General features: G+C 35.8%; 1 protein-coding gene across 3 annotated transcripts; it reads right to left on the bottom strand.

The window, feature by feature from the left end:
- Positions 1 to 1,984: 1,984 nt before the first annotated feature.
- On the bottom strand, positions 1,985 to 25,687 carry LOC127173054 (constitutive coactivator of PPAR-gamma-like protein 1). Of its 3 annotated transcripts, XM_051122678.1 has the most exons (17): positions 24,887 to 25,683; positions 22,769 to 23,015; positions 22,572 to 22,654; positions 20,019 to 20,147; positions 17,958 to 18,048; positions 17,129 to 17,193; positions 16,782 to 17,038; positions 15,106 to 15,190; positions 14,764 to 14,985; positions 14,505 to 14,676; positions 11,399 to 11,648; positions 11,115 to 11,229; positions 9,097 to 9,306; positions 6,506 to 6,695; positions 5,748 to 5,889; positions 5,508 to 5,604; positions 1,985 to 3,868 (listed from the first exon to the last, which is right to left on the bottom strand). In XM_051122678.1, the coding sequence occupies exons 1-17, from the start codon at positions 25,358 to 25,360 to the stop codon at positions 3,557 to 3,559; spliced, it is 3,141 nt and encodes a 1,046-aa protein (XP_050978635.1). In that variant the 5' UTR covers positions 25,361 to 25,683; the 3' UTR covers positions 1,985 to 3,556. The 3 variants fall into 3 exon arrangements, with proteins under 3 accessions (XP_050978635.1, XP_050978634.1, XP_050978633.1); XM_051122677.1 differs by having other exon boundaries at positions 5,748 to 5,886; positions 16,782 to 17,193; positions 24,887 to 25,687; XM_051122676.1 differs by having other exon boundaries at positions 16,782 to 17,193; positions 24,887 to 25,685.
- Positions 25,688 to 26,100: the final 413 nt, after the last annotated feature.

The following is a 26,100-nucleotide window of genomic DNA, read 5'->3' as shown; positions in this document are numbered from 1 at the left end:
CTGCAGTTGTAAAACCTGACATTTTTTTTTTTAAATATAGGAAAACGTCACAGGAAGAAATAAATTAAAACCAAGACGCGAATAATAGTAAATAATATTGCAACTATAGACAAACATTACACAGAAACGGTATCCTCAAGAAAACTGTAACGAAAAAATAAAATTAAAAATGAAAATAATAATAGTAATAATTACAAAATAAATAAACTTTAAAAGGCTATAGGGCCGACGATGTTAAAACTGGCATCGTTCATCATACTTTGCATATTCAACGGAATCTAAAGATGCATGGCACATATTACTCAAAAGCCATAATCATTTTTAAGCAAATGTACCATTATAGCATGGTCGAAATAATTCACGTTTCGTGCCAATACATCATAGTATTATTAAAAATAAAATAAAAAAATAAATAAAAATGACAATGTAAATATGACTGACCACCAGTGTTTGTCATTATTATCTATATCTATATCTCTATATATATCCATCTCTCTCTCTCTCTCTATATATATACACACACACACACACACATATATATATATATATATATATATATACATACATATACACATATATACACACAAGTATATATATACACACATATATATATACATATACACATGTATACATAGATATATATATATATATATACACACACACACACACACATATACATATACATATACATATATATATATATATATATATATATATATATATATATATATATATATACACATACATATATATATATACACATATATATACATATATATATAAACATATAAACCAGTGATCTATGGTTAAATGTAGTTAGCTGCTGAATATTAAAACCAAATTGGTTTAGCTAGGGTCACACTGTTGTTACAACCTGAATTGTAAGTGCACATTTGACCTGTTGGTGGTGCTAGATAAATAGAGATTTACTACCAGCAGTGTTCAGACTTCCACCTATCAGTGTGCTAAATGTCACAACTTTTTATGGTTCTCAGGCCTGCTATCAAGTCAAACTCAGAAAAAGAGGAAGAAACTAGGTTAAAATAGACACTTGTTTTACACAATAAAAAACAAGTCCGTAATTAGGCTATAAATGTAAATATTTAGTGAAATATTTACTACGGTTTATAGTTATTCAGGGTTTTGTAAATGTAAATGCAAGATTCTTTAAGATGAAGTAAAAAAAAAAAAAATAAGGGATAAATTAAATGGAACACAATACATTACTATGATCTCTAAACGTAAACATCTTGTATTAGCAATGCTTCAAAGCTTTAAAACACAACTTTGCACCCAACCACTAAAATATGTAAATAACTTTTACTGTACCTTCTGTACAGTATCTGATCACAGCAAAAAAAAAAAAAAAAAAAAAAAAAAAAAAAAAGTGATCTCTCGGTTTGGTTTTGTTTTGCAGTGCAAAAGATTCTAAAATCAAGATACATTGACAAATCTTGTTTTTTGAGAAACTGGTCAATAAAGTGAGTTTATGAATACAACAAGAACATCTGCCAGTGGGCTCAGAAAAATCTTAACTTAATTTGAAAAGAAAACAAGTTTTCATGTTCTTGTTTTAATCATAAGCTCACATTATTATTTTTTTTTAGTTTCTCAAAAACAAGACTTCAGATATTCAATGTGCATCTCAAGTAAATGTATCTTGATTTAAGAACAACACTTGTACTGGAAGAAAAAAAAACAAACAGTTTTGCATGCAAAAATGTAATGTCATTATGAATTTAGGCCTCAATTTGTTTAAAGGGTGATTTAAGACTCTAAGAGCTTTTTAAGACCAGTTCTGTTATCAAACATTGCTGTTCTCACGGAACCAAAAAGTCTTACTAAAGAACATGACTTGACAGTTTATTCTCCAGCAGGGGGCTGAAAACATCCGCAACCTGAAGCAAAGCTGTAACGCTGTGAAATCACTGGAAAAGTGCAACTCAAGGAAAGCTTGAGAAGAATCACACGTACACAAAACCAATTATTCTAAAAGAATAAAGACTTTTATTAAGCATTGTAAGTTGCATTCAATTTCCTTCAAATACATCACACCACAAACCATCAACGATCACTCAAACCCAACAGTAGTTCATTCTTTTACAACCCATAAGTTAGGAAGAAACTCCGATCAACTTACATCAAGGTAACCTACTTAGACTTGCGGCAGGGGACTGAGGGGAATACACCATATTTCTGATCACTAATGTGCAATGAAAAGCATCAGGATTAGATGGAGAAGTAATGATTCTCGTTTAGAAGTACGTTTATAAGTTCTGAAACACTAAAGTAAACATCAAAATGATTACAAGTGTACTTGCTTAGGCTAAAGTCTCAAATGGGAGGGTCGAACGTTTCTTGTTCCGAGCTAAGAAAAGGGGGGAGAATTTAAGATCAAAGCCATTTTTTTTCTCAAAGATTTTGTTTTTTTCAGAAATGGTCTGCTAGTATGAATGCGGAAAACAGCAACAGAGAACAATAATGTATACAGTGATGAGTACACCAGGATTAACAATATTTAAAGTGGCTAGATAATGTTGGAGTAAATACAACAGAGGTCAATAAATCACAAAAATAATCAACTTAAGGTTAGCGCAAATCAGTTACTGACTAACAGTTAACACCTTTAATAGGACTATTACTGATTATCAGCCTTTTTAAATTTGCAGATGGGCACTGTATTTTGTAATGAAGGAAGAAATAGGACAACATGCATTATAACTACACACCGTTTTGTTTTTTGTTTTTTCTTTTAATCGTGAGCCATGCAGTTTAGCTGACAGTTGTACTAATGTGCTACATTTGATTCAAGAAACCACATTAATCGTTGATCACTGATGCATGGCATTTTCTGACACGCAAAGAGACGTTGGTGTTTTTCAAGAGCTCATTTGCAACTCGTGAGATATTTCTAACCATTTCTTGACATATTACCTATAATCGCTAATGTATGACATAATGAAATCATCAGAACTTAAGATGCAGTAGTAATACTAGTTACTCAATGCCAAAACAACCGCACATTTGAAAGCACGAGTAAACTCACAGTGATGACACGTGAGAAATGCGTTCTTGGTTTAGTCTTTTTCAAATCGTGAGTTTTACGTTTTCAAACAATAAAAAAGCATTTACCGTGACGATACAAACTCAGTTACAATGGCAAATATATATATGGTACTTGAATCTCAACTTACTAAAACTAAAAGACTGGCAAATGAAGATCAGTATTTCGGTTTCTGCATTTCATCGAGAAAGTAAAATCATTTCATGTAACCAGTTTTGAAACACGTAATATCGTCGACGAGGGAGAACACCGTCTTTCATCATTAAACTGGTAAGATTCTCTATATGACTTGTATATCTATGTTTTACCGAGAGGATTCCTCATCATTACTTTGTGGTTTTAACGTCGAAGAGGGATTTCAAAAATTCGTAAGTCCTCATTTATCGCTTTCGGAGAGGAAAAAATGTACACCAACTGTAGGCCTTCCATCCTTCCAGATATTCCTTAACACGTAACCTTCCATCAACCTTCACCCTCTCTATAAAAATAGGTTTACTCTTCTGTTTTTAAGACGGCGGCGCCCAGAGCTTCATCTCTGCGGCCCTCGCCGTCTTCATTTAGTGCATTTAAATGAGGATTTGTATTGCACATTTTAGATTCGTTGCTAAAGGCACTTTCAGGTTGGTTTGTAGCCCTGCTTTCCCCTTCGTTCCCATTGAGCTGGTCTGCCTCTTTACCCTCCACCAAGCCGTTCTCTGCCGCCGTGGACTCTTCCAAGGACAGATGTGGTGTTTTGGTCACCAATTTCGGCTTCTTTCGGTCTTTTATCGCTTCATTGGTTGAGGCAGCATATGCAGGCTTGCTCTGTTAAAATTAATTTTGCACCATTTTTTACCGTCAGTTTCCATCAAAAATTATGCCATCACTGATAACTATACACTGTATTTGAATAACTTCTTTATACGACCCAGGACGTCTCACCCCTGTATGGAACCCTGTTTTCACCACTAAATAAATTTTAAAAAGCTAATTGCAATTTTTTTTTATCCCACAATTCTGACTTTTTTCTTGCAATTGCTTGATACAAACTCGCAATTTTTACTTTTTTTTCCAGAATTGTAAGATACAAACTCGCAATTCTGACTTTTTTTTGCAAATTTATATCTCGCAATTGTGACTTTCTCAGAATTGCAAGTTAAGTCAGAATTACAAGATAAACTCGCAATTGCAAGAAAAGTCAGAATTGCAAGTTTTTATTTCGCAATATTGACTTTAGAACTCGCAAATGCGAGCTTATATCATGCAAGTTTGACTATTTCTCAGAATCGCAAAAGAAAAAGTGAAAATTGCGAGTCTCTATCACAATTCTAAGAAAAAAAAAAAAAAAAAAAAAAAAAGTCAATTGCGAGGTACAAGCTCACAAAAAAAAAAATCGAAATGCGAAAAAAAATCAGAATTGCATGTTTTTATTTCGCAATTTTGATTATTTCTCGCAACTGTTTATATGATGCAATTCTGAAAAAAAGCCAGAATTGACTCTCTCGTATATATCATGCAATTTTGACTTATTTCTCAGAATTGCAAGTTTATCTCACAATTCTGAGAAAAAAGTTAGGATTGCAATATGTAAACTTACAAAAAAAATTAAAATTGCAAGTTTTTATTTTGCAATTTTGACTTTAGAACTCAAGCAAATGCGAGTTTATATCATCCAATTTTGACTTATTTCTCAGAATTGCAAGTTTATATCTCAATTCTGAGAAAAAAGTCAGAATTGCGAGTTTGTATCATGCAATTCTGAGAAAAAAGTAATTGCAATATGTAAACTTGTCAAAAGTCAGAATTGCAAGTTTTTATTTAGCAATTTTGACTTTCCCGCAATTGTTTATATGATGCAATTCTGAGAAAAAAAGTCAGAATTGACTTTATATCTCGCAATTCTGACTTTATAACTCACAACTGCGACTTTATATCATGCAATTTTTTACTTTATTTCTCAAAATTGCGAATTTATATCTTACAATTCTGCGAGAAAAAAGACGATTGTGCAAAAAGTCAGAATTGCAAGTTTTTATTTTGCAATTTTGACCATTTCTCAGAATTGTTTATATGATGCAATTCTGAAAAAAAGAAGTCAGAATTGACTTTATATCTTGTATATATCATGTAACTTTGACTTATTTCTCAGAATTGCAAGTTTATATCTCAATTCTGAGGAAAAAAGTCAGAATTGTGAGATAAAAAGTCACAATTACCTTTATTCATTTATTCATTTATTTATTTATTTATTTATTTTTCATTGGCAAAAACAGGCTTTAATACCCCTGGAACTGATAAAATACAATTATAAAGTTTAGGATCAGTACGATTTTTTAGGGTTTTTTTTTTTGATGACATAGATGAATTTGCAATAGCCATTACTCCATCTTACTGACCCCAAATGTTGAACATTGGTATATGTATTGTTGTTTTTATAAAATGTAGAAAAACAAATGTGATTCACCTGGTATGTTACCTGACTCTTGAACCCTCTAGTGTGGTATCTGGTTCCTCGACCAAAGGTCCTTATAACAGGAGTAGAAATCACACCTCTTGGACGACTGTTCAAAGAAAAGCAATCAATTTAAATTAAAAAAAGCATTACTAACTGCAGTATTTTAGGATTACGAACATGATATTAAATGACAGACAACTGCAAGAGTACAATTACAATGCAAGATTTTATCTATTACGTAATGCTTACCCTCTGGTTGGTCCACCAACTGACACCACCTGAATGGGAAACGAGGCTCTTCCTCTTCCACGACGACTACCAGCCCACTGACCCACCACTGTGCCTGCAATCTCAAGCTTGCCACCCTGTGAGGGGATGGCTTGAAGCCCTACTTGAGAGGAATGAACATAACTTTAATAACTCTGAGGAAACTGAATCCTTAAAAGTCCAGTCAAACAGGTTTAGTGGTTTCAGCTAATCACATTCAAGAGAGCAATGTATTTTAAAAGGCACAACTCACATAAAAAAAGAAAATTAACCCATGATTTACACATGATTACCCTCAAACCATCCTAGGTGTATATGATTTTCTTCTGGATGGATGCACTTTATTGGATTTCAAAATCTTAATGCCCATTCACTGCCATTATAAAACTTGGACGATATTTAATATAACTCCAATTGTATTTGTCTGAAAGTACAAAGTCATATACACCTAGGATGGCTTGAGGGGGAGAAAAACATGGGGTAATTTTCATTTTTAGGTAAACTATCCCTTTAAGCCAGGTCTATGCAAAGAATCAGTTCACAAAACCAATCAGTGATTTGCTTCTCCTTTTTACAGCCTGGTAACAAACATGACTTACATGGTGTTCACATGCTACTTCTAAAAAAATATATTTTCTTTGAAACATTTTCACAACTAAGCCACAAAATAGTCAACTACTAATGAAGAGCTGTTTGGTATGTTGCTTATGTTTGTTAACCAGTCTAGCGATCATTCTTACCAGGCATACCCCTGCCCCTACCCTGCAATGGGGGCAGAGGAGGTGGAGGGTAGAAGGTGCTGTTGGGGGGGTAGAAAGGCATTGCGTGTGGAGGTGGAGGGGGGAATGCGAGCGGCTGGGGTGGCCGAGAAAAGTTCAGACCCTCCAGGATACTCTGACGCATCTTCTCCACCTTGGCAACTAGTTCACTCTGGAGACCACAAAACGACACGTGCGAATTTTAGCTTGGTTGCATTGCAAACCCAGACTTTAAAGTACAATTTTATCCTTATAAAAAAGGCATAATGTGTATAATGTGAAATTAGCTATCAACAAATTCAACATTGTGGATTAATGGTTAACAGTTGAGTAAATATTACAGTATATATTGTGCAAAGCAATAAATTACAGTGAGCTACAGTGCCATAAACGAAAGTGCACTAAAGACCAAAAGCTCAAAGTAGCATTTAAAAAAAAACATCTTTAAAGTGGAAAAAGATATATTTGCTATGCAAATTACAGTTGAAGTCAAAAATTTACATAGACCTTGTAAGATCTGTAAAATGTTAATTATTTTACCAAAATACATAACATACATGTTATTTTTTATTAAGTACTGACCTGAATAAGATATTTAACTCAAAGACATTTACATATGGTCCACAAGAGAAAATAATAGTTGAATATATAAAAATGACCCCGTTCAAAAGTTTACATACTCTCTAATACGGTGGTTACCTGAATGATCCACATCTGTTTTTTTTTGTTTGTTTTGTATATTTATAGTATGAGTTCCTTGTTTGTCCTGAACAGTTAAACTGCCATCTGCTCTACAATAAAAAGCATTTGTGTATTTAAACCCTTTCCAACAATGACTGTATGATTTTGAGATTCATCTTTTCACACTGAGGACAACTGAGAGACTCACACGCAACTATTACAGAAGGTTTAAACACTCACTGATGCTTCAGAAGGAAACACAATGCATTAAGAGCAAAGGGGTGAAAACTTTTGAACAGAATGAACGTGTACATTTTTCTTATTTTGCCTAAATATCATGTTTTTTTTCCATTTAGTACTGCACTTCAGAAGCTACAGAAGATACTTACATGTTTCCCAGAAGACAAAATAAGTTAAATTTAACCTGATCTTCGAGTTCAAAAAGTTTTCACCCCCTGGCTCTTAATGCATGTTTTTTCCTTCTGGAGCATCAGTGAGCAAAATGCTGAAAAACCCAAGAATTTGTGGAATCTGAAGGGCTTTTCTGAAGAACAGTGGGCAGTTTAACTGTTCAGGACAAACAAGTGGCTCATGCACAACTGTCAATAAACAAAAAACAAAAACAAAGAAAAAAACCCCACACAGCTGTGGATCATTCAGATAACAACACAGTATTAAGAATCAAGTGTATGTAAACTTTTGAACAGGGTCATTTTTATAAATTCAATTATTATTTCCCCTTGTGGACTATATGTAAATGTCTTTTATGTGAAATACCTTATTCAGGTCAGTACTAAAAAAAAATAACGCATATTTGGTATGATCCCTCTAATTTTGGTAAAATAATTAACATTGTGCAAATTCTGCAAAGTGCATGTAAACTTTTGACTTCAACTGTATATGATTGTAGTGGATTTTTTGGGGATTCTGTATTTTATACAATTATATTTCCAGTAAATAGTACTGTTCAAAAGTGTGCGGTCGATAAGATTTAATGATTTTAAAGAATTCACTTATGCTCACCAAGTAATATTGTCAAATATTATTTAAAAGATTTTAACATTTCAGTAGCTTATTAATTCCTGTGATAGCAATGCTGAATTTTCAGCAGCAATTACTCGAGTTTTCAGTGTCACATGATCCTTCAGAAATTACTCTAATATACTGATTTGGTGCTCAAGAAACATTTCTTAAGTGATAAAAAGTGTTGTATTGATTAATATTTTTGTGGAAACGTAAAAATGTTTGTCTTAAAAAATAAGTAAAATAAATAAATAAATAAATAAAATTTATATATATATATATATATATATATATATATATATATATATATATATATATATATATATATATACATACATACATACATACATACATATACATACATACATATATATATATATATATATATATAATTTACATATTATAAATTGTACAAGCCTTTACGGTCACAAATGATGAATTTAATGTGTCCTTGCTGAATAAAAGTATTAATTTCTTTTATTAATTATTTTTCCCCTTAAAAGAGAACAAAATACATAAACATACCTACAAAACCTTTTTTGTTACCTACAAAAAAGCACAAAGTATTAACACAGAATTACTAAATTTATTGACAGCCCTACTCGAGTTTCTTCAGCCACCCAAGGTTGTTTATTTGTAGCCTCAGGTATCAATTTAGTATCAATAATGAAGTACCAGATGCTGCTAGTGTACTGAAACCAAAATTGGTTTCAATCCCTCCCTTGCACACAGTTCTATCATCAGTCATTTGTGCTGTAGTACTTCAATCTGGTGTGTCAGTTTGAGTTCAGTGTTAAATCATTATGTCAGTAATGGCTTTAAACCTCTTACGCATGTAAGAAAATGCAGTGGTGCCGTGCTGACTGTACCTGACCATCGCAGAGGTCAATGAGTGGGGCCTTGTCTCTGCTGGCCCGGATGAGTTTACTCTGTAGCAGCTTGCCATCAAAATACATCCACGGACAGCAGTGTTCCCAGGGAATGGGCTGTCCGCACACGTCATTGGCAAACAGCGCCATATCCACGCCGCTCATAAAAAGAGCAGCCAGCTGAACGCCGCGTGGATCCAGGTTATCAATCTGGAGGCGACACATACAGCGACAGTCAAACAAAGCTCTTAAGGTTAAATAAGCAGATACAGCAGATTACAACCCCCTCCCCCACTGGCCAAAGCACAAAGCAAGCATAAACGAATCATACATGTAGACTAATGCACAAACCACTCCAGCGAGAGCGACCAACAATGGCAGCAGCGAAGCAAAAAGCGCGCACAGAACTGACAGACATGGACAGCCACGACACAGCACAGCTAGTGTGGATGGTTCACATGTTTTTACGAGCTCACAGACTGAAATGAGCAGAAAAAAGCAGCTCAGCTAGGCCAGTAAACCATCAACACAAAAAGACCACATTCCTAGCACTCAAGTTGCTCAAATGCTGTGTCTTTTCCCGCAAAGCCGACTATCAGAGGAAAACATGCTTTTACGAAGCATTAAGGCCAATTAGCCTGGCAAGCGTTCTTACAAAATAAGAAGTATCCAGAGAAATACCTAAAACCCTACTTTTTGAAACACAAAAGGATTATTGCTTTAAATACTTTACCATATAAACACATCTTTACCACATTATTAAATAAACTGGAAAGAACTGTGGCCCATTCATACCAAATCTGAATGTGAAACACATACACAAAACAAATAATTTAACTATGAGCTCATTCATGGAGTATTCATTTAATAATTGAATTTTAAATGTTTATTGATATTTTGGTATCTAAATTTTTAGTGTAGATACAAAATAATTTGTTCAAAAAAACAATAAAATGTAACTGGGTATCAGGGTTTCTACAGGTTTTATGAGGGTAAATTTAAGACCTTTTTAAGATCAACTAAAAATGTAAAGAAAAAAAAAAAAGGAAAACAATACAGCAATATGTTCTCTAAGTATAGTTCGAGTTTTAGTTTCACTTTAAAATTAGCAGCAATTCAGCATCTAGCAATTGTTTGTTTTTAGTTCATTTGCATTTTCCCTCTTTGCTTTCCTTCTGTAAAAGCGCTGTGCGCATTTTACTTTCACTTTCAAATTAGCAGCAATTTGGCGTCAAGCAGTTTTTCCTTGTTTTTAGTTTGGGTTTTCCCACTTTTCTTCACTTTCCTTCAATTTTAAGTAGCCTGTAAAAGCGTTGTGCGCATTTTTTGCTTTCACTTTTAAATTAACAGCATTTACGTAACAAACTTTTATTAACAAAACAAATAATAATACACCATGTTATATGCCTACTATAAAATAATGACTTACACAAAGTTTAAACGGATATGCAAAACTGAAAATAAGTAAACACTATGTAACCAAATAAATGAGAAATGTAGAACATTTATTTGCAAAACAAATAAAGCTTGGAAGCACGGTGTACACCTTTACAAATAAATATGAAAGTTCCACTATCCTTCATGAAAATGAATGCCATGATCATATGAATTTAAGACTTGTTGCTCTGATTTTTTTTTCTCTGACTTTTTCAAGGCCTTAATTCACAAAAAGTGATTTAAGACTTTTTAAGACCCGCAGAAACCTTGCTGGATGCCAACAATTCATTCAGGTATCCTTTTTTTGTAGAAAAACAAATGCGTTACCATACTTTGCGCATACTAACAATTGTTTGCAGCTATTCAGAATTTTCCTGTTTCATGTTCGTACGACAACATGTATTCAGGTAATCCTTTTTTTTTCTTTAGAGAATGGCAAATCAGATTCTGTGTGAATGCGTATTTTTGAGTATTTTTTGTTTTATGTTAAGTTGCATATGCTTTGATGTGAACGGGCCTTTAATGTGGGTTTGTGGGTATTCTCTGGATACTTCTCATGCATCATTCTCCACATAAATCACCTTCAGGTCCTGCAGCTGGTCAGGCTCATAAAGTTTAGGAGAAAGTGCTTGAGCTAGGAAAGCGTCAAGTTCGTTACGACGCAAAATTCTTACTCCTGGCCATTGTAACATAAACCTGAAGTAAAACACAAAGGAGTGAAATATTACAAAAAACCAAGAGCTGAAACTGAAGACCCTTTCTGCAATGGAATAAACCATTTGTAATTGTAGGAAGGCATTTAACACAGTACTCCACAGTGCGTTTTATGTCTTTCCAAGATTTTAGAAGCTGTTTAGATTCTCACCGTAGCACACAACACAGCACCATAAGAGGTGTGGGGACATTGGCAGGGTTTAGCATAGCTGGAGTGTCCGACCTCATACAAGCCAAGAAAGCCCTCATCCTCCGGTTCTTGTCCTCTACTGCCTTGCCCAACCAGAGTTTCTTCAGGTTTGGGCAGGTCCACTCCCGGAAGGGAAGAGCTTCCACTAGTTCAGGGGTGTGTGGAGATTTGCCTTTGTAAGCAGCCCATTCTTTTATTATCACTGTTGGATCTACAAAGACAGATCAAAAAAGTTTAACTGGGGAATTTGCCAAAGACATTTAAAAACATTCCCTTATTGAAATATTTTTATGGGAAATGCCCAATTATTCGGATTAGTGGATCATGGGTAGATAAGTCGTTCAGTAGTCATGTAGTAAAAGTATATATTACTTAAAGGATTAGTTCACTTCCTCACCCCTATGTCATCCAGGATCTTCATGTCTTTCTTTTTTTCTTTAGTCGCAAAGAAATTACGTTTCTTGAGGAAAACATTTCAGGATTTTTCTCCATATAGTGGACTTTAATGGGAGCCAATGGGTTGAAGGTCCAAATTGCAGATTCAATGCAGCTTCAAAGGGCTCTACACGATCCCAGCTGAGGAATAAGGGTCTTATCTAGCGAAACGATCAGTCATTTTCTTGAAATCTATATACTTTTTAACCAACAAATGCTCGTCTTGTACCAGCTCAACCTCACACATTACGTAGTTAAGCTGGAAAGGTCAAGTGTGACATAAGTGGAAGTACCAACCCAATGTTTACAAAGTGAATGGGCAAAGAAAGTCAAAAGTCATTTATTAAAAAAAAATGGTAAAACAACGATGTTGGATGATTTTGAAGTTGAAAATGAGAAGTCTTTCGCCCTACCCTAATTTTTGATCCGAAGTACACAGATGAACAACTAAGCACATGTGACGTTTCCAACTTGATTATTCATTGCGTTCAAGCAGTGTTAATTTTGACAGCAAATTTTAATTTAGTCTTAGTCATAGCCTTTTGACTAAAATGCCATTTAGTTTTAGTCATTATTCATCTGAATTGTTTTCAGTTTTACTCTAGTTTTAGTCGACTAAATCTACAGTAGATTTGGCTAAAATCTAACTGGTTTAGTTACAGTGTAATGCATTTATTAAGCATTTCTCTAAAATTACCAAACGCTTTGTATAGGTTTGATATTAAAGTTTTATCATGATAGACAGATTTAACCGCTGTGAGAAGCAGCATGCTTTTAAAATAATATTAAATGAAATCACTTTTCATAAAGAAACAAGAACATGGTCTTTTTTTCAATGAAATACCAATGGTTAAATAAGCTAGTTATGCATTCTTTATAACAAGTTGTTTACCACATTCTTCATTCTTTCAAGCAGACATATTTATTTATTTAAATAAATTTAGATTCATTTGTATTAGGGCTACTAAAGTGATTCAGTCAAGAGCAGTGAGTGATTTTCTCTTTCTTTGTTGCTTGGCCAACATCAATGCCACAGACAATAGCACCTAAATTAGGCTGCGGTCCCTTTAAAACTGAACGCACCGATGCAATGTACTAATACATGTCTGATGTTCTCCCAACTGCTTACGTTCACCTAAGACGTAACCGAGCGCGTTTACGTGAATAGTCGTCAAAATGGACAATTCAACATCATGTTGTGTGTATTTCTCCATTCATGATTTGTTGATGAAAGTGTCAGTAGATTTTCGTCATGGTTTTTGTCATTCAAAACAAGTTTTTGTATTGTTATCTCGTTATCGTTGGTGAAAAAATGTTGACGAAAATTATGACAAATTGTTCGTCAACAAAATTAAAACTGGGTCAAGTTTGCATTTGCACTGCAAAGCTAGCGCAAGATGAGCATTTGTGGTTCAAAAGTTGTTGTTTTTTTTTTTTTGAAGATAATGAATGATTGTTTTGCTAGATAAAACCATTATTCTTCAGTTGGGATTGTGTGAAGCCCTTTAAAGCTGCATTATAACTGCAATTTGGGAGTTCAAACTATTGAAGTCCACTATATGGAGAAAAAATCCTGGAATGTTTTCCACAGAAACCTTAATTTTTGGATGACAGGGAGGTGAGTAAATTATTATTCTTTTTCTGGAAGTGAACTTATCCTGCCTTGAAAGGTTCAGCGAAAATTTCTCTAATCAAGTAAATGAATGTATGTGTTTACTTCTGAATAACAGTGTTTCCCTGTTCTATTTTTACATCATGTATTCTCATTTCCAATGAGGGGGAAAAAAAGAACATCAACATTAACAGAGCTAATGTTAGTTTTTGAATGATGCTAATTATTGAAATTAATTTGCCCAGTTACAGCCTAGAATAACAAGCTAATGTCAACACCCAAGTGCACTCTCTGAATAATTAAATCAGCCATCAACAAGCCCCTGGAGAAAATTTAGGCGTTAAGAGCAGGGTTGGGAACCAAGAACTGACTCTTACTTTGAGCCGATTCCAAGTATGTCAGAATACCTTTAACAAATTCAAAAACATGCAAGAACTGATTTGAACCTCTTGTGCTTAAAATAAATCCAGAATCCAGTCTATACTGTAATACTAATTAGGCATTTTTTTACCAATTTAAATGCAAATTTACCCCAAGTGTGAGTAGTTATTTTTGGGGGAGAAAATAAGTTATTTTTAACACCATATTTGCATCAAACCTTAACATTATAGTAACAACTATATGTGAAATTATTTTAATATTAGACATTCAAAATTTGGACGACCTATTATTGAAATTTCTGAATAATACCATTAGGGAAGATAACAAAAAACTTTCATGATGCTTCAATCTTTCATGTAGAAAGAAATATTTTCAAAACGTTGGCTTTTTTGTAAAATTAGTTAAGGTATGGCTCATGAATATTCATTAGATTAAACAGATGGTCACTCTAAGAAGGTTATGTAACAATGTTGTAATTCATAAATCTGCCAAATTGCCAATAGCTTATTAAATTGCACTGGTACTTAAAAAACACAAAAACTGGTGGTTTCAAAGCATTTTTATCACAACGTTTTCCTTATTAGTCATACTTATGATCATTTAAAATTTTGATTGTTGCAATTTAGCTCTGTTACTCACAATCAGGAAGGCGATTTCTCCTCATGGCGAGTCTCTCTGCCTTCTTTTTGGCTTCGGCCAGGCTGAAGAGCACCCCGTAAACATACTGACGGATTGGCCGGTACAGCTGCACGGCAGAGGGCAGGTCTTTGTTTGCTTCATCCTCTATGGTGACAGATAACTTTATCTCACCCTGTAAAATATAACCATCAAACACTGTCAACCATAACAAGGAGCAGTTTCAAAGTTACAGCTGAGATGCAGGTAACTTAAAGCTGACCTTGGTAAGAACATGGTAAATATATGGGTACATGAGGCCCTTTTTGTGTCTGTGCTCAGCGACTCGTAGCACCTCTGGTGCTACCACTGGTAAAGGGGGAGTGGTAATATCCATGTGATTTCTTGTTGGCATAGAAAGGAGGGATGGAATTTGGGCATTGACCCCTACATGACCTCTGCCCTCTATGTTTTGGTTTACAGGTGAGGTCACAGAAGGATCAGACTGAAAGAGAAATCCAAGAATTCATTTTATGAATATATCATTATCATTTTAAGATTCACTAACAAGTTATATTTTAACAAGCATATAATATTAGCACATTAAGCTAAAAAGTAAACCTACTTTATTTTGGTCCCCATGGTCTCCTTCTGGGATGTTATCCATCTGGTTTCTCTGTTTGTCCCATCCCTTATGGTCACTTACATGGCTACATTTGAGGATGAAATGGATGCACCAATATTAAAATTCAACCAGACAACAAGCCATACATTTACATAACAGATTAACGACCAAAAGTAAAATTCTATAGTATTTTGTCTGAATAAATTCAATCTAAACAGTACAAATTTAAATGGGCATCACAACATTGTATTGTACAATATACTGATTTTGTAATTTACTAAACATTACCTTTTAACAGCGTTATTGAATTATTAGTGTTTTTAAAGACTACATAGGGGACAATAATATTTATTACCAATCTTACAATTATTACTGATTATTATGTTGATAATATATTTGGATAAATTATACATTGATTATTCCTGCGATGGCAAAGCTGGATTTTCAGCATCATTACTCCAGGATTCATTGTCACATGATGCTTCAGAATTCATTCTAATATGCCGATTTTGTGCTCAAGAAACATTTCTCATCAATGCGGAAAACAATTGTGCTGCTCAATATTTCTGTAAAAACCATAATACTTTCAGGATTGTTTGATGAATAGAAAGTTTAAAAGAAGAGTATATACAGTTGAGTTCAAAAGTTTACATACATCTTGCAGAATCTGCAAAATGTTAATTATTTTACCAAAATAAGAGGGAATCATACAAAATGCATGTTATTTTTTTTTATTTAGTACTGAACTGAGTAAGATATTTCACATTGTATTAAATTTATTAAAATGACTCCATTCAAAAGTTTACATACACTTGATTCTTAATACTGTGTTGATCCACAGCTGTGTTTTTTCTTTAGTGATAGTTGTTCATGAGTCCCTTGTTTGTCCTGAACAGTTAAACTGCCTGCTGTTCTTCAGAAAAATCCTTCAGGTTCCACAAATTTTGTTTTTTCAGCATTTTTGTTTATTTGAACCCTTTCCAACAATGACTGTATGATTTTGAGATCCATCTTTTCACACTGAGGACAACTGAGGGACTCAAATGCAACTATTACAGAAGGTTCAAATGCTCACTGATGCTTCAGAAGAAAGCACAATGCCGTAAGAGCCAGGGGGTGAAAACTTTTGAACAGAATAAAGATATGTACATTTTTCTTATTTTGCCTTAATATCATATCTTTTTCCATTTAGTATTGCCCTTCAGAAGTTACGCATTTCCCAGGAGACAAAATAAGTTAAAGTTACCCTGATCTTCAAATTCCAAAAGTTTTCACTCCCCAGCTTAATGCATCAGTGAGCATTTGACCCTTCTGTAATAGTTCCATATGAGTCTCTCAGTTGCCCTCAGAGTGAAAAGACGGCTCTCAAAATCATACCGTGTTGGAAAGAGTTCAAATACACAAAAATGCGGAAAAACCAAAGAATTTGTGCAGAACAGTGCGCAGTTTAATGGTTCTGGACAAACAAGGGACTAATTAACAACTATCACTGTATATAAAAACCTCAACTGTATTTATATATATTTTTATGTAGCAAAAGCAACGGCAGGAGGCATTAAAACAAAACTCCCACAAAATTATCTATACCCTCAAAACCTTGTTTAAATTTATGATTTGAAAAGATGTTTTCAAAGTCAACATATCCTACATACATTCCCTTGTTCTCGGTCACTCACTTGGCAGTGGAGCCTGTGTTTTCCTCATTCTCGGAGGACGAGGATGTGGACGAGGTGGTGAAGAAGGCTGGGTCTGTGTGGTTGGAGTTGCCGCCGTGAGCCGGGTTGATGGGGGACAACCTCTCGTAGAGCGGCGTGTGCTGCTTCCCGTCGTTAGGAATGTTGCTGTAGCTGTTCTGTTCTAGGAGCCCTTTACCCGACGGGTCCGCCTCATGGACAGGCTCGGCCAACGGAGGGCCGGAATAGCCATGCTGGACCTTGGAGAATGAACAGAAACATGTATGTGTCAGACTGATGGGTAAGTGTGAGTCATTCAGGGTGGACCATAATGGTGGAACGGTACTCACCCCAGGTTTGCCTGGAATGTTAAGCATCTGCGGTGCTGCTGGCAATCCCATCTGATTTGGTCTGACTGTGGGCATACATATGTTTAAAAAAAGTCTGGTTTAATCTCTGGAGCAAGAACTGTAATGTAGAGAAACTTGGAAAGAAAAACAGCCATTCCCAGAAAAGATATTTTATTTTTTAAATGCTAAAAAAGCCCTGAGATTCTCATTATACCGCACGTCCACCCACCATGGAAGCTGACCTTGATGCATTCAAAATATGTGTAGGCAGAGATGTGGTGAGGTATATAAAGCACAGCTCACATCCATACCATGCTAACAACACTATAACATTTAAGAGTCAATCTGCCTGAACTCAAATAAGAACAATTATAATTCCACAAGACAACTACTATAATTTGTCAAACATGCTCTCACTAATTGAATTCTGCTTACATCTCATAATATTCAATTGACAGTCTTTCAATGAACCTGTTGAAAGTTTTCAGGCAAGCAGAGGAGAGTTTTTCCAGACTAGCAGCTTTCTGTGCGAGAGTCCTTTCTAAAGAAGCCCATTTGTATGCACAGGGCACAGCGGCCATTCCAAGTGCACACAAGGTCTGAGGCAAGTGGGAAAATTTCTCACATTACTGTGAGGGCTGAGACTAAGAGATGGTTAAGAAAAAGACAGAGCATGCCTCTGAAACCTGGCTTCAAACACAGATGGGAAAACACAACACCGGGCGAGCATTTGTAGACTAGTCCTGCTCCAAGAATTTAACAAGCACGAACCAACAGGAACAGATGTCGCTCTGTGAGAGGGAAAATCAAAAATATTGACTTATCTTACCTAAATAAGGGGGGAAGTGAGGGGGCTTGCTGGCGGTGGCATAATACTCCACTGCTTTTTTGAAACGGACAACTTTGTCATCGGTTCGAGACTAGAATGCAAAGCCACAGAATTAGCACATACTGTCAACAGTTTTTGGGAGTTAATAGTTTCCTCAAAAATGAACATTTTGTCATCCTTTACTCAACCCAAAATTGTTCTAAACCTATGTAACTTCATTTTGTGGAACACAAAGAAAACAAAACACTGAAAAACGTGTATTTATTTATTTATTTTTGAACCCCATTGACTTTCAACACATGCTGAATCATTTCAAAATAGCTGAATCATTCTTTTGTGTTCTGTACAAGAAAAAGAAAGTCATGACAATGACAGGTAGGGTTGCATCATTTAGGTAAAATGAATGAATAAAATGAATAAAATGATTTTTCTAAAAAAAAAAAAAAAAAAAAAAAAAAAAAAAAAAAAAAAAAAAAGTGACTTCTAATAAAAACTACAAAAAAGCTGCACAATCTGGCCCAAAATTTTGCAATTATTAGGGCTGGGTTTTGACACAAATTCGATTTGATTCTGATTCACAAGCTTGTGATTCGATTCAATTTCTGATTTGATTCGATATAGATTATTTTGGATATATATCAGGTACAGTACATGTCAAATTTTCTCAAAGAAAAAAAAATAAACAAATGTAAAATATACATGAGAGTCAGCTAATACATCACTGTAATACTGAAGGTTTAAATGAACTGATTTGTATTCAAACGCATAAATTATACTTAGTTAAGTTATAATAATAAAGTTACAACTGCATAATTAAATTTCTACTCCAGTTGGTTTTTTGAAATATAAACATTTAAATGGTGGCTGTCACAAAAACTAGACAGATTTACTCAAACTACAAAAGATTTTTCTGGTTGACTAGTAGTCGTTCATTTTAAGCATTAGTCAACTAATCGCACATTCATAAATAAACCATTTAAATCATTATAATGAGGATTTAATTGCCTACATAGCTTGTAAACGCTCAAGCACATACATAAAGCTTGCCATGGCACACCGGCAGAAGCTAATGATTTTGAATGTGTCAGGAAAAAAACAGTAAGGAGGCTGCATTAACATTTGAATAATGTATTGAGACACTACTGCTTCTTTATTTTCGGTCTAAGAGGTGAAGTCGGCGACACTGACTCATCTTCGCAGTAGTGATGCGCCTATATGCATGTTTCATATGGATTACATAATCTGAGAATATTTGTTTTCCATTTGAATTGATTCATTTGAAAGTAGACATTTCACTGTCTGTAGATGTGTTTTCATATCTGTATAAAAAGTATACACAGAGTTTCACACTCAAGCTCACAGAGACTGAGACGGCAGGAAGCACATCCTGTTTGCTTTCATTAATTTACAAAAGCGCAATGTTTTGTTGTTATTGTAAGTGCATTAGTGTACTGTAAGTCTTTACAGATTTGAAAGATGTAATACTCTTATCTGTATGACCAAAAATTGAGTATTTTAAGAGCAAGTGAGTGCACTGACTCCTCCATCTGTCATGCAGTAAGCACGGTACTGTTCAGCTTCCACACTCTGCACAAACTAGCGCACATTTTTTCTAGGTTAACATTAGATTGAGAGGCCATGTAAAGTTGCTAATAGACCAATTAGTAGTAGACTTCACTGTTATGTCACTTGCAGCTGCACACACAAAGTGGTGGCAGAAAAACACTGGTAACAAGTGGAGGGAAATGGGTAAAATCTATGGAATAAGAAAAAAAAAAAAAAAAAAAAAAAACAATTTTTGTGCCTTTTGATGCCAGAATCGGAATGCAAATAATTTTTATAGAATACTGTCATCAAAGACCCATTTTATAGTTAAACGCAGACGTTTTTACCTAGCGCTAGCAATTATATATATATACATACAACTGCAAAACAATGATAAAATAAATAATTTCAAATAATTATGCATCCCTAAATGGGGTTGAGTAAAAAACAACAGAATTTTCAGTTTTTGAGTGGTCTATCCTGTTAAAGGTACTACACCATGGTCCCTTATCTTACCTGGGAGTGCTTGAATATGTCTTTAGCAATAGCTTCCAGGTCATGGACATCTTGTAGGTTGCGGACATAGTCTGCCACGGCTCTTATGACGACATCACATGGAGGAAGAACGAGTTGGTGGGCACGGACCTGCGTCAGAGAAAACAACCCATCACACCCCCAGCAAAAGCTCCTTCTGCTTAAAATGTGATGGGCATCATAGGAGTACATATCTGACTGGGTACAATCTGATACATTTACAAAAACACAGATATCAAGTTTAACCGACACTGGATATCAATACCCTTTTTATTCAATAACAATCAAGTAAATATAGCTGCAAGCAGCAATTACAGGGCCAAGCACTAGGCAAACAAGGCAGCAAGCATTAGAGCAAATGAAACAATGAGTAACTGAAGCCATTTTAAGACCATTTTAGTCCAAATGGCTAAAAAAATAAATAAATCAGAAAAACAACCACTAGTAATGTGATTTAATATGTTATCACTTTTTACCAATAGGTGGCGCTGTTATCAAATCAATGTGCTGTGTGAGGTGACAAGGACATACAAAGTTTGATGTCAATATGTCAAAGCTTCGCAAAGACAAAGCCTCAGAGACATTTTGGCATCATGGCTCAGTTTAGGCTATCAACATAAAATCCATAACTTTTTGTCAGCACGGTCTGAAGATAATCTGTCTTGTTAAAGAATGGTTTATGATTAGACCAAGAGGTGGCGCTCTTACCAAATTGATGTGGCATGGTCAGTGTGAGGTCACAATGGCCCATACAAAGTTTGGTGTAAATATGTCAAAGCATTGCAGAGATACAGCCTCAGATGCAGTTTGGCATCTTTCCAGCAAATTTGTTGATGCGTTAAACGAGAACCATTTCGTAACCATTTTGCCAGCATGGTCTGAAGATGATCTGAGTCAAATTTGTTGAAAATTAGACTAACAGTCTAGGCGGACAGGAATTTTGGTCAGTTTTGGCATAATCGGTATCGATCTTCTCGGCATGAACCAAGGAATATATTGAGATCACTTTCATTACAATAAGCCAATTTCATCATAAGTTATTAGCATTTAAAAAAGAATTTCTTTATAACTTCTGGTCACTAGGTGGCGCTGCCCCCAAACTTTTTGGGCACTGTCAGGGCTTAGTGCCAAAGGCACATACCAAATTTCATTAAGATACACCAATTCATCTGGTGCATGTTCAGGTATATGGGGGTTTTTTGTTGTTGTTTTTGTTGTTTTGTATACATACAGTTTGTGGGATTCTGGTTTTTTTTGTGTATTTTCAGAAAAACTGTTTGAAAATCTGTCATAAAATATATATATTAAAAAAAAAAAAAAAAAAAAAAAAAAAGGATACGCCAATGCGTTCGCAAAATATAACTTTTTTTTTCAAAATTCAAAATGGCCAACACCAAAATAGCTGACATTGGAAAATTTGGTATGGTTCGACTCGGCATGATGCACCAAATCTAAAGAGACCAGTTTTGTGATTTTTGATCTTTGGATCAGACTGTCTAGGATGGGTTTGAAAAAGTAGGTTTTTCGAAGTATTAAAACTAGAAAAATAAACCTTACAATTTTTATATTTCGGGTGTTCATTCGACTCGGCATTAACCAAGGATTCAGAGAAAAAAAGGAATATTTATTCTGTGCCTTACGATTTAGTTATTAGCATAAAATTATTGAAACTTTGGACAAGTGGTGGCGCTACACAGTTAGAGTTAGAGACTCCAAACTTGCTATGGCCTCTGTCAGTGTGCCAAATTTCACAACTTTCCTGCCAGGGGTTCTATGGGCTGCCATGAATTTCCAGAGCAGAAGAAACGGAAGAAGAATAAGAACGCTAATGGATACAATAGGTGCCTTCGCACCTAATTACCAACTACAAACACAGACATTATCAAAAATGATTTGAGAGTGATAACGACAAAAAGTAAAGAAGCACGTATGGATCTGCAAGTCAGATTCCAAACTGAGTATAGCCCACTCTATTCTAGCTCACAGTGAATCAATGAAGCCATCTGTCAAGCAACACCAACACTGAAAGAAGATAACAGAAGGTTATGCATGAAGCCATTCCTCAGCTCAACTCTTTCCTTTATAATTGCAGTGCTTGATTTGTTTGAGCGTGATTCAAAGGCCAAGTATTTAAAACCAAAAGGGTACACGTTGAGGACAATGCTGAAGTGATTTTGCATGGTCCTGATAAGTTATTTGCCAGACCTCGTTTCAATCTGGTTGTCAAGGAAACTGGTCACAGCGGCTTGTAACTGAGGGAATCTAATGAGAACCGAAGTCTTATTTTTGCACCCTTTGAACATTTATTAGTCAGTGTAGAAAACCTTGAAGTAGTTGAATTGTTATACACAACACATTCATTTCCATTATGTGATGTATTTAAAAGCAGAACAGAATATTCAACTGGAATACCACAACGAAGCCAGATTGAATGCATGTTTGTAAAAACGGTGCTTTTAAATCTTGGAATTATATAAACACAGCTAAATGACAAGCAGTACATTTTGGCAGAGACCAAACAATAAGTGGCTTTACCTTCAAGGATGCTAAAGGATGCTCAGGTCCAAGTAAACTCCAGTGAAAGGCAGCCAAGTCTTCATCAGGCAGTATGTGATTCCCTTTAAACACAGCACATGCACAGCTGAATCATTTACAATACGACTAAGAACATGCATTAGGCAAATAGAGCCAATGTAAATGTCATTTTGACTTGAAACTGCCTATGAACCTACCTAAAAGTGAAGCAAAAATGACAAAACGATTTGGATTGAGATTAAGTTGCTTGGCAACTTCGTGCATCAGGTATTGGCTGGTGGTGAGGCTTTTGCCGTTGCGGCTAAGTTTGAGAGCATGGGCACTGAAGTAGTAAGGGATGTTACAAAGGGCGTAATCCGAATCATAGGCAACCAGGCCATGGAACCCATTTTCTCTAAATAAGGCAATCACTTCCTGGTGATGATCCTCGATGGTCTGGACAACCTGAGTGAGGAAGCAAATTACGGAAAGCCTCATTAGAAGTACAAAAACAAATTTACATTGATGAGATTGACTATACTGCAGGGTTTCACAGATTTCCACAAAAGGATGTGAGGCACGATTAGTCTGGGAAATGTTGTTTCTAATTGTATCATATAATGGTTTCTCTCTCAAATGCTTTAATCGATTTGCACTATTTGAATGAATCAATGAAAAAACGATTCTTGGCCGTGATGTGAATTTTAAAACTATATACTGAGCAAGAGGATGTTCACAAGGCTTGACTCGCAAACATGTACATTTTTAAATCAATCATATTTTACATATCCTTCCCCACATTTTGTATTTTCTGTATTGATCCAATGAGAACAGGAGGTGAGTAACAAAAAAAACTAGTAGTGTAATTTTCTATGCCTGCATGAAAAATAATCTATACATACACATTATGCTGAAAGTCCTTTGCAAATAAAACGCAAATAGCACTCACAGGCAAGATTCTAATAAGTCATGTCTCTCTGCTCAAAACAGGGCCCATAAACTTAGTCGCAGCCTGTACGGCTGCTAAATCTCAGCAGAAGTGACGCAGGGAGCATGCAACCAATCACAGAGCAGTGCTTACTATTCTTGTGTCACAAGAGCGTGACACATCAGCCAATCACAGCAGAGAAGAGGCGGCGCTTCCTTTTGCCAGCACAACCTTCTACTACATGGCTTCGTTTCAGCATTCATACATAAATGCATGTTTTTATTCTATTCTGAGAGGTTTGTATTTGGTTGTTTATGCATGAGGTTATTAACATGTAGACATACGTTGCACTTTTAATTATCGTTGAGGATCCAGGTAAATATTTATAAATGTTATATGCAATAACTAATAATATATTGTTTGCTTTTTAAATTTAATGTCGTTCATTATTCACTTGTGATTTCTCATAATTCAGTTGATTTATAACTCATAAAGGCGGAAAAATATATAGTTAATATTTAACAGCAGTGAACTAATTATGAAGGTTTAATATTTTAGATTTGCATGCACTGTTAGATGCACTGAAGTATTAAACATAGACTGGCACAGTTTTGCATTTGCTTCTAAACAAATTTCTAAAACACTATCTGCTAAACCAACATGCCAGTAACATCCTGTACAGCCGACCTGTACAGCTGGCATCTCTATGTTCCCCAAATGCCTGTGGAAATGAGATCCGATCAGATACCAGAAGCATGTCATACAGATTTGTGTCCAAGACCTGTCTTCCTCTGCACACCCACCCAAATATTTATGTTCTAACAAGTTGGATTCCCGCTTAAAAAACATCTTAAACCAGCCTGAGCTGATTTGCAACTCTGTAGGTTGGTCAGTCAGGGAAAAACAAACCAGCTGCTATGATAATGCTTTGATTTTAATGTTTTGTGTGTATCATTTAAAGCCTACACTGGTTTACATATGAATAATGCAGTTTCACTAACAGCCTAGTTTGGTCTACTAAACTTTTCAGTTGTGAAACCAGCTTAATCTGAGTTTCAACATGTTTGTATACATGAAAAATGCTACATGAAAACCAGGGTTGGTCATGATTCAAATCTGAGGAAAACAGTTTCACTGACAGCCTATTTGATTACCTGGTTTCAGAGTGGTCTGGTGAACTTTTCAGCTTGGTTAGGCTGAGACCAGCTTAAACCAGCTAACGTTAAGACCATCAGCAAATCATTTTAAGATGTTTTTGTTAAGCTAGATACACAATCCGTCTAGGACACCTGCTAGCTGCCAACCTACTGTCTTGTAAGACGAGCACTTCACTTGATCTGGGTCCGGTTCTGCTAAGCTAATGGCTGCATATGTCAAAAACACAACGAGCAAATCTGTCGCTACTCACCCCGATGTGGAACCTGAGGAGCGCCAGGCGGATGCAGTGGGCCATGCACACCGGGGGCAGAAACCAGACTTTGGGCGGCGGGGTTCCCTTGTTCTGGACGTGGCTGACGATCTGCTGGGCGGTCTGCCTCTCGTTCACCTGTCGCTTGACCCACTCGTGGAGACGGCCTTTCTCCAGGGCGCCATTGAAGCACACTAGCAGCTCGATGTTGCCGTTGAAACAGGCTTTGGCGAGGGCGGCGAGATACCCGAGCATGTGGTTCCACTGGCCTCCGCTCACCCAGTCGGTGTAGAAGCCGCCGTAGAGCCGGTGCAGGCAGTTCTCGGCGTCCACTAGCAGCCGGAGCGGAGTTTGAGGGGGTCTCTGCCGGCCGCCGCCGACCAGACTCCCTCGGGCGAGCTTCTGGAGCTCCACCGGCACCACGGCATTGGGGCAATGCTTCTCAATGTATTCCTGGAAACCTTGGACACCCATGACTGTTGTTCTACAATATGATATCTACTGTTATTTCGGGTTGAGTAAGAACGTAAAATTGTCTGGAGGAAATGGAGACAGAGAGAGAGAGAGAGAGTTGCAAGCAAGCAGCCTCTCCCGAATGCTGAAAACCGGATTGAAGAATATTGCAGCGGATGTGGAAGTTGATCAATCGAAAATCAATCAAATCGGAGATGCATCTGTAGTTTTTGGTGAGTTGTTTTTTGGTTCATGGCTGCTAGCCGCCATGTGCACCCTTATGGAGCCATGTCTGTGGTCTGGATGTATCTGGTGTGTAGGGGAAAGAGAGGAGTGCAGAGACGCAGGGCACGTACTGTCACACCGGAGGAGGAGTCTGGAGTTCAGTGGGCGCGGTTCGCTTGGAGAACTGTTGCATGTTAGGATACTCTCACTATTATAAAACGTACTCACAGCTGTTTTAAAAAAAAAAAAAATACATGTGTATATATATTTCTCAAAAAATGTTAAAGTTAGTAGTACAACTACAATGAGCTATCTATATTCTAACAAGTAAGTACTATGCATTTTAATAACGTGTAACTGTGAATTATTACATCACTTTCTAAGTAATGATCCGTTGTTAAATGAGTAAATGTTCCTTAAGTTAATATCTTTTTTTTGTACTTTGGGTCCATCTATTGGTTGAGGGTCTGGCTGGGGTCCCTGGTTACAGCAAAACTAAATAGCTTTCAAGGTTCAATCAAAAGAGGGCGCCAGCG

Source organism: Labeo rohita, chromosome 11, assembly GCF_022985175.1.
Source record: "Labeo rohita strain BAU-BD-2019 chromosome 11, IGBB_LRoh.1.0, whole genome shotgun sequence".
In the NCBI taxonomy this organism is placed as follows: Eukaryota; Metazoa; Chordata; class Actinopteri; order Cypriniformes; family Cyprinidae; genus Labeo; species Labeo rohita.
Note: the sequence above shows the minus strand (reverse complement) of the source record. Positions and strands in the feature narration are given on the sequence as shown.

What these genes read in the sequence shown, in the direction of transcription:
- LOC127173054 (XM_051122676.1), bottom strand. Translation starts at nt 25,360, where the DNA reads ATGGGTGTCCAAGGTTTCCAGGAATACATTGAGAAGCATTGCCCCAAT. An exon ending in AACACAGGCTCCACTGCCAA is followed by an intron (nt 15,191 to 16,781) that starts GTGAGTGACCGA and finishes CCTCAAATGTAG; the next exon opens with CCATGTAAGTGACCATAAGG. An exon ending in GAGAAATCGCCTTCCTGATT is followed by an intron (nt 11,649 to 14,504) that starts GTGAGTAACAGA and finishes CTGTCTTTGTAG; the next exon opens with ATCCAACAGTGATAATAAAA.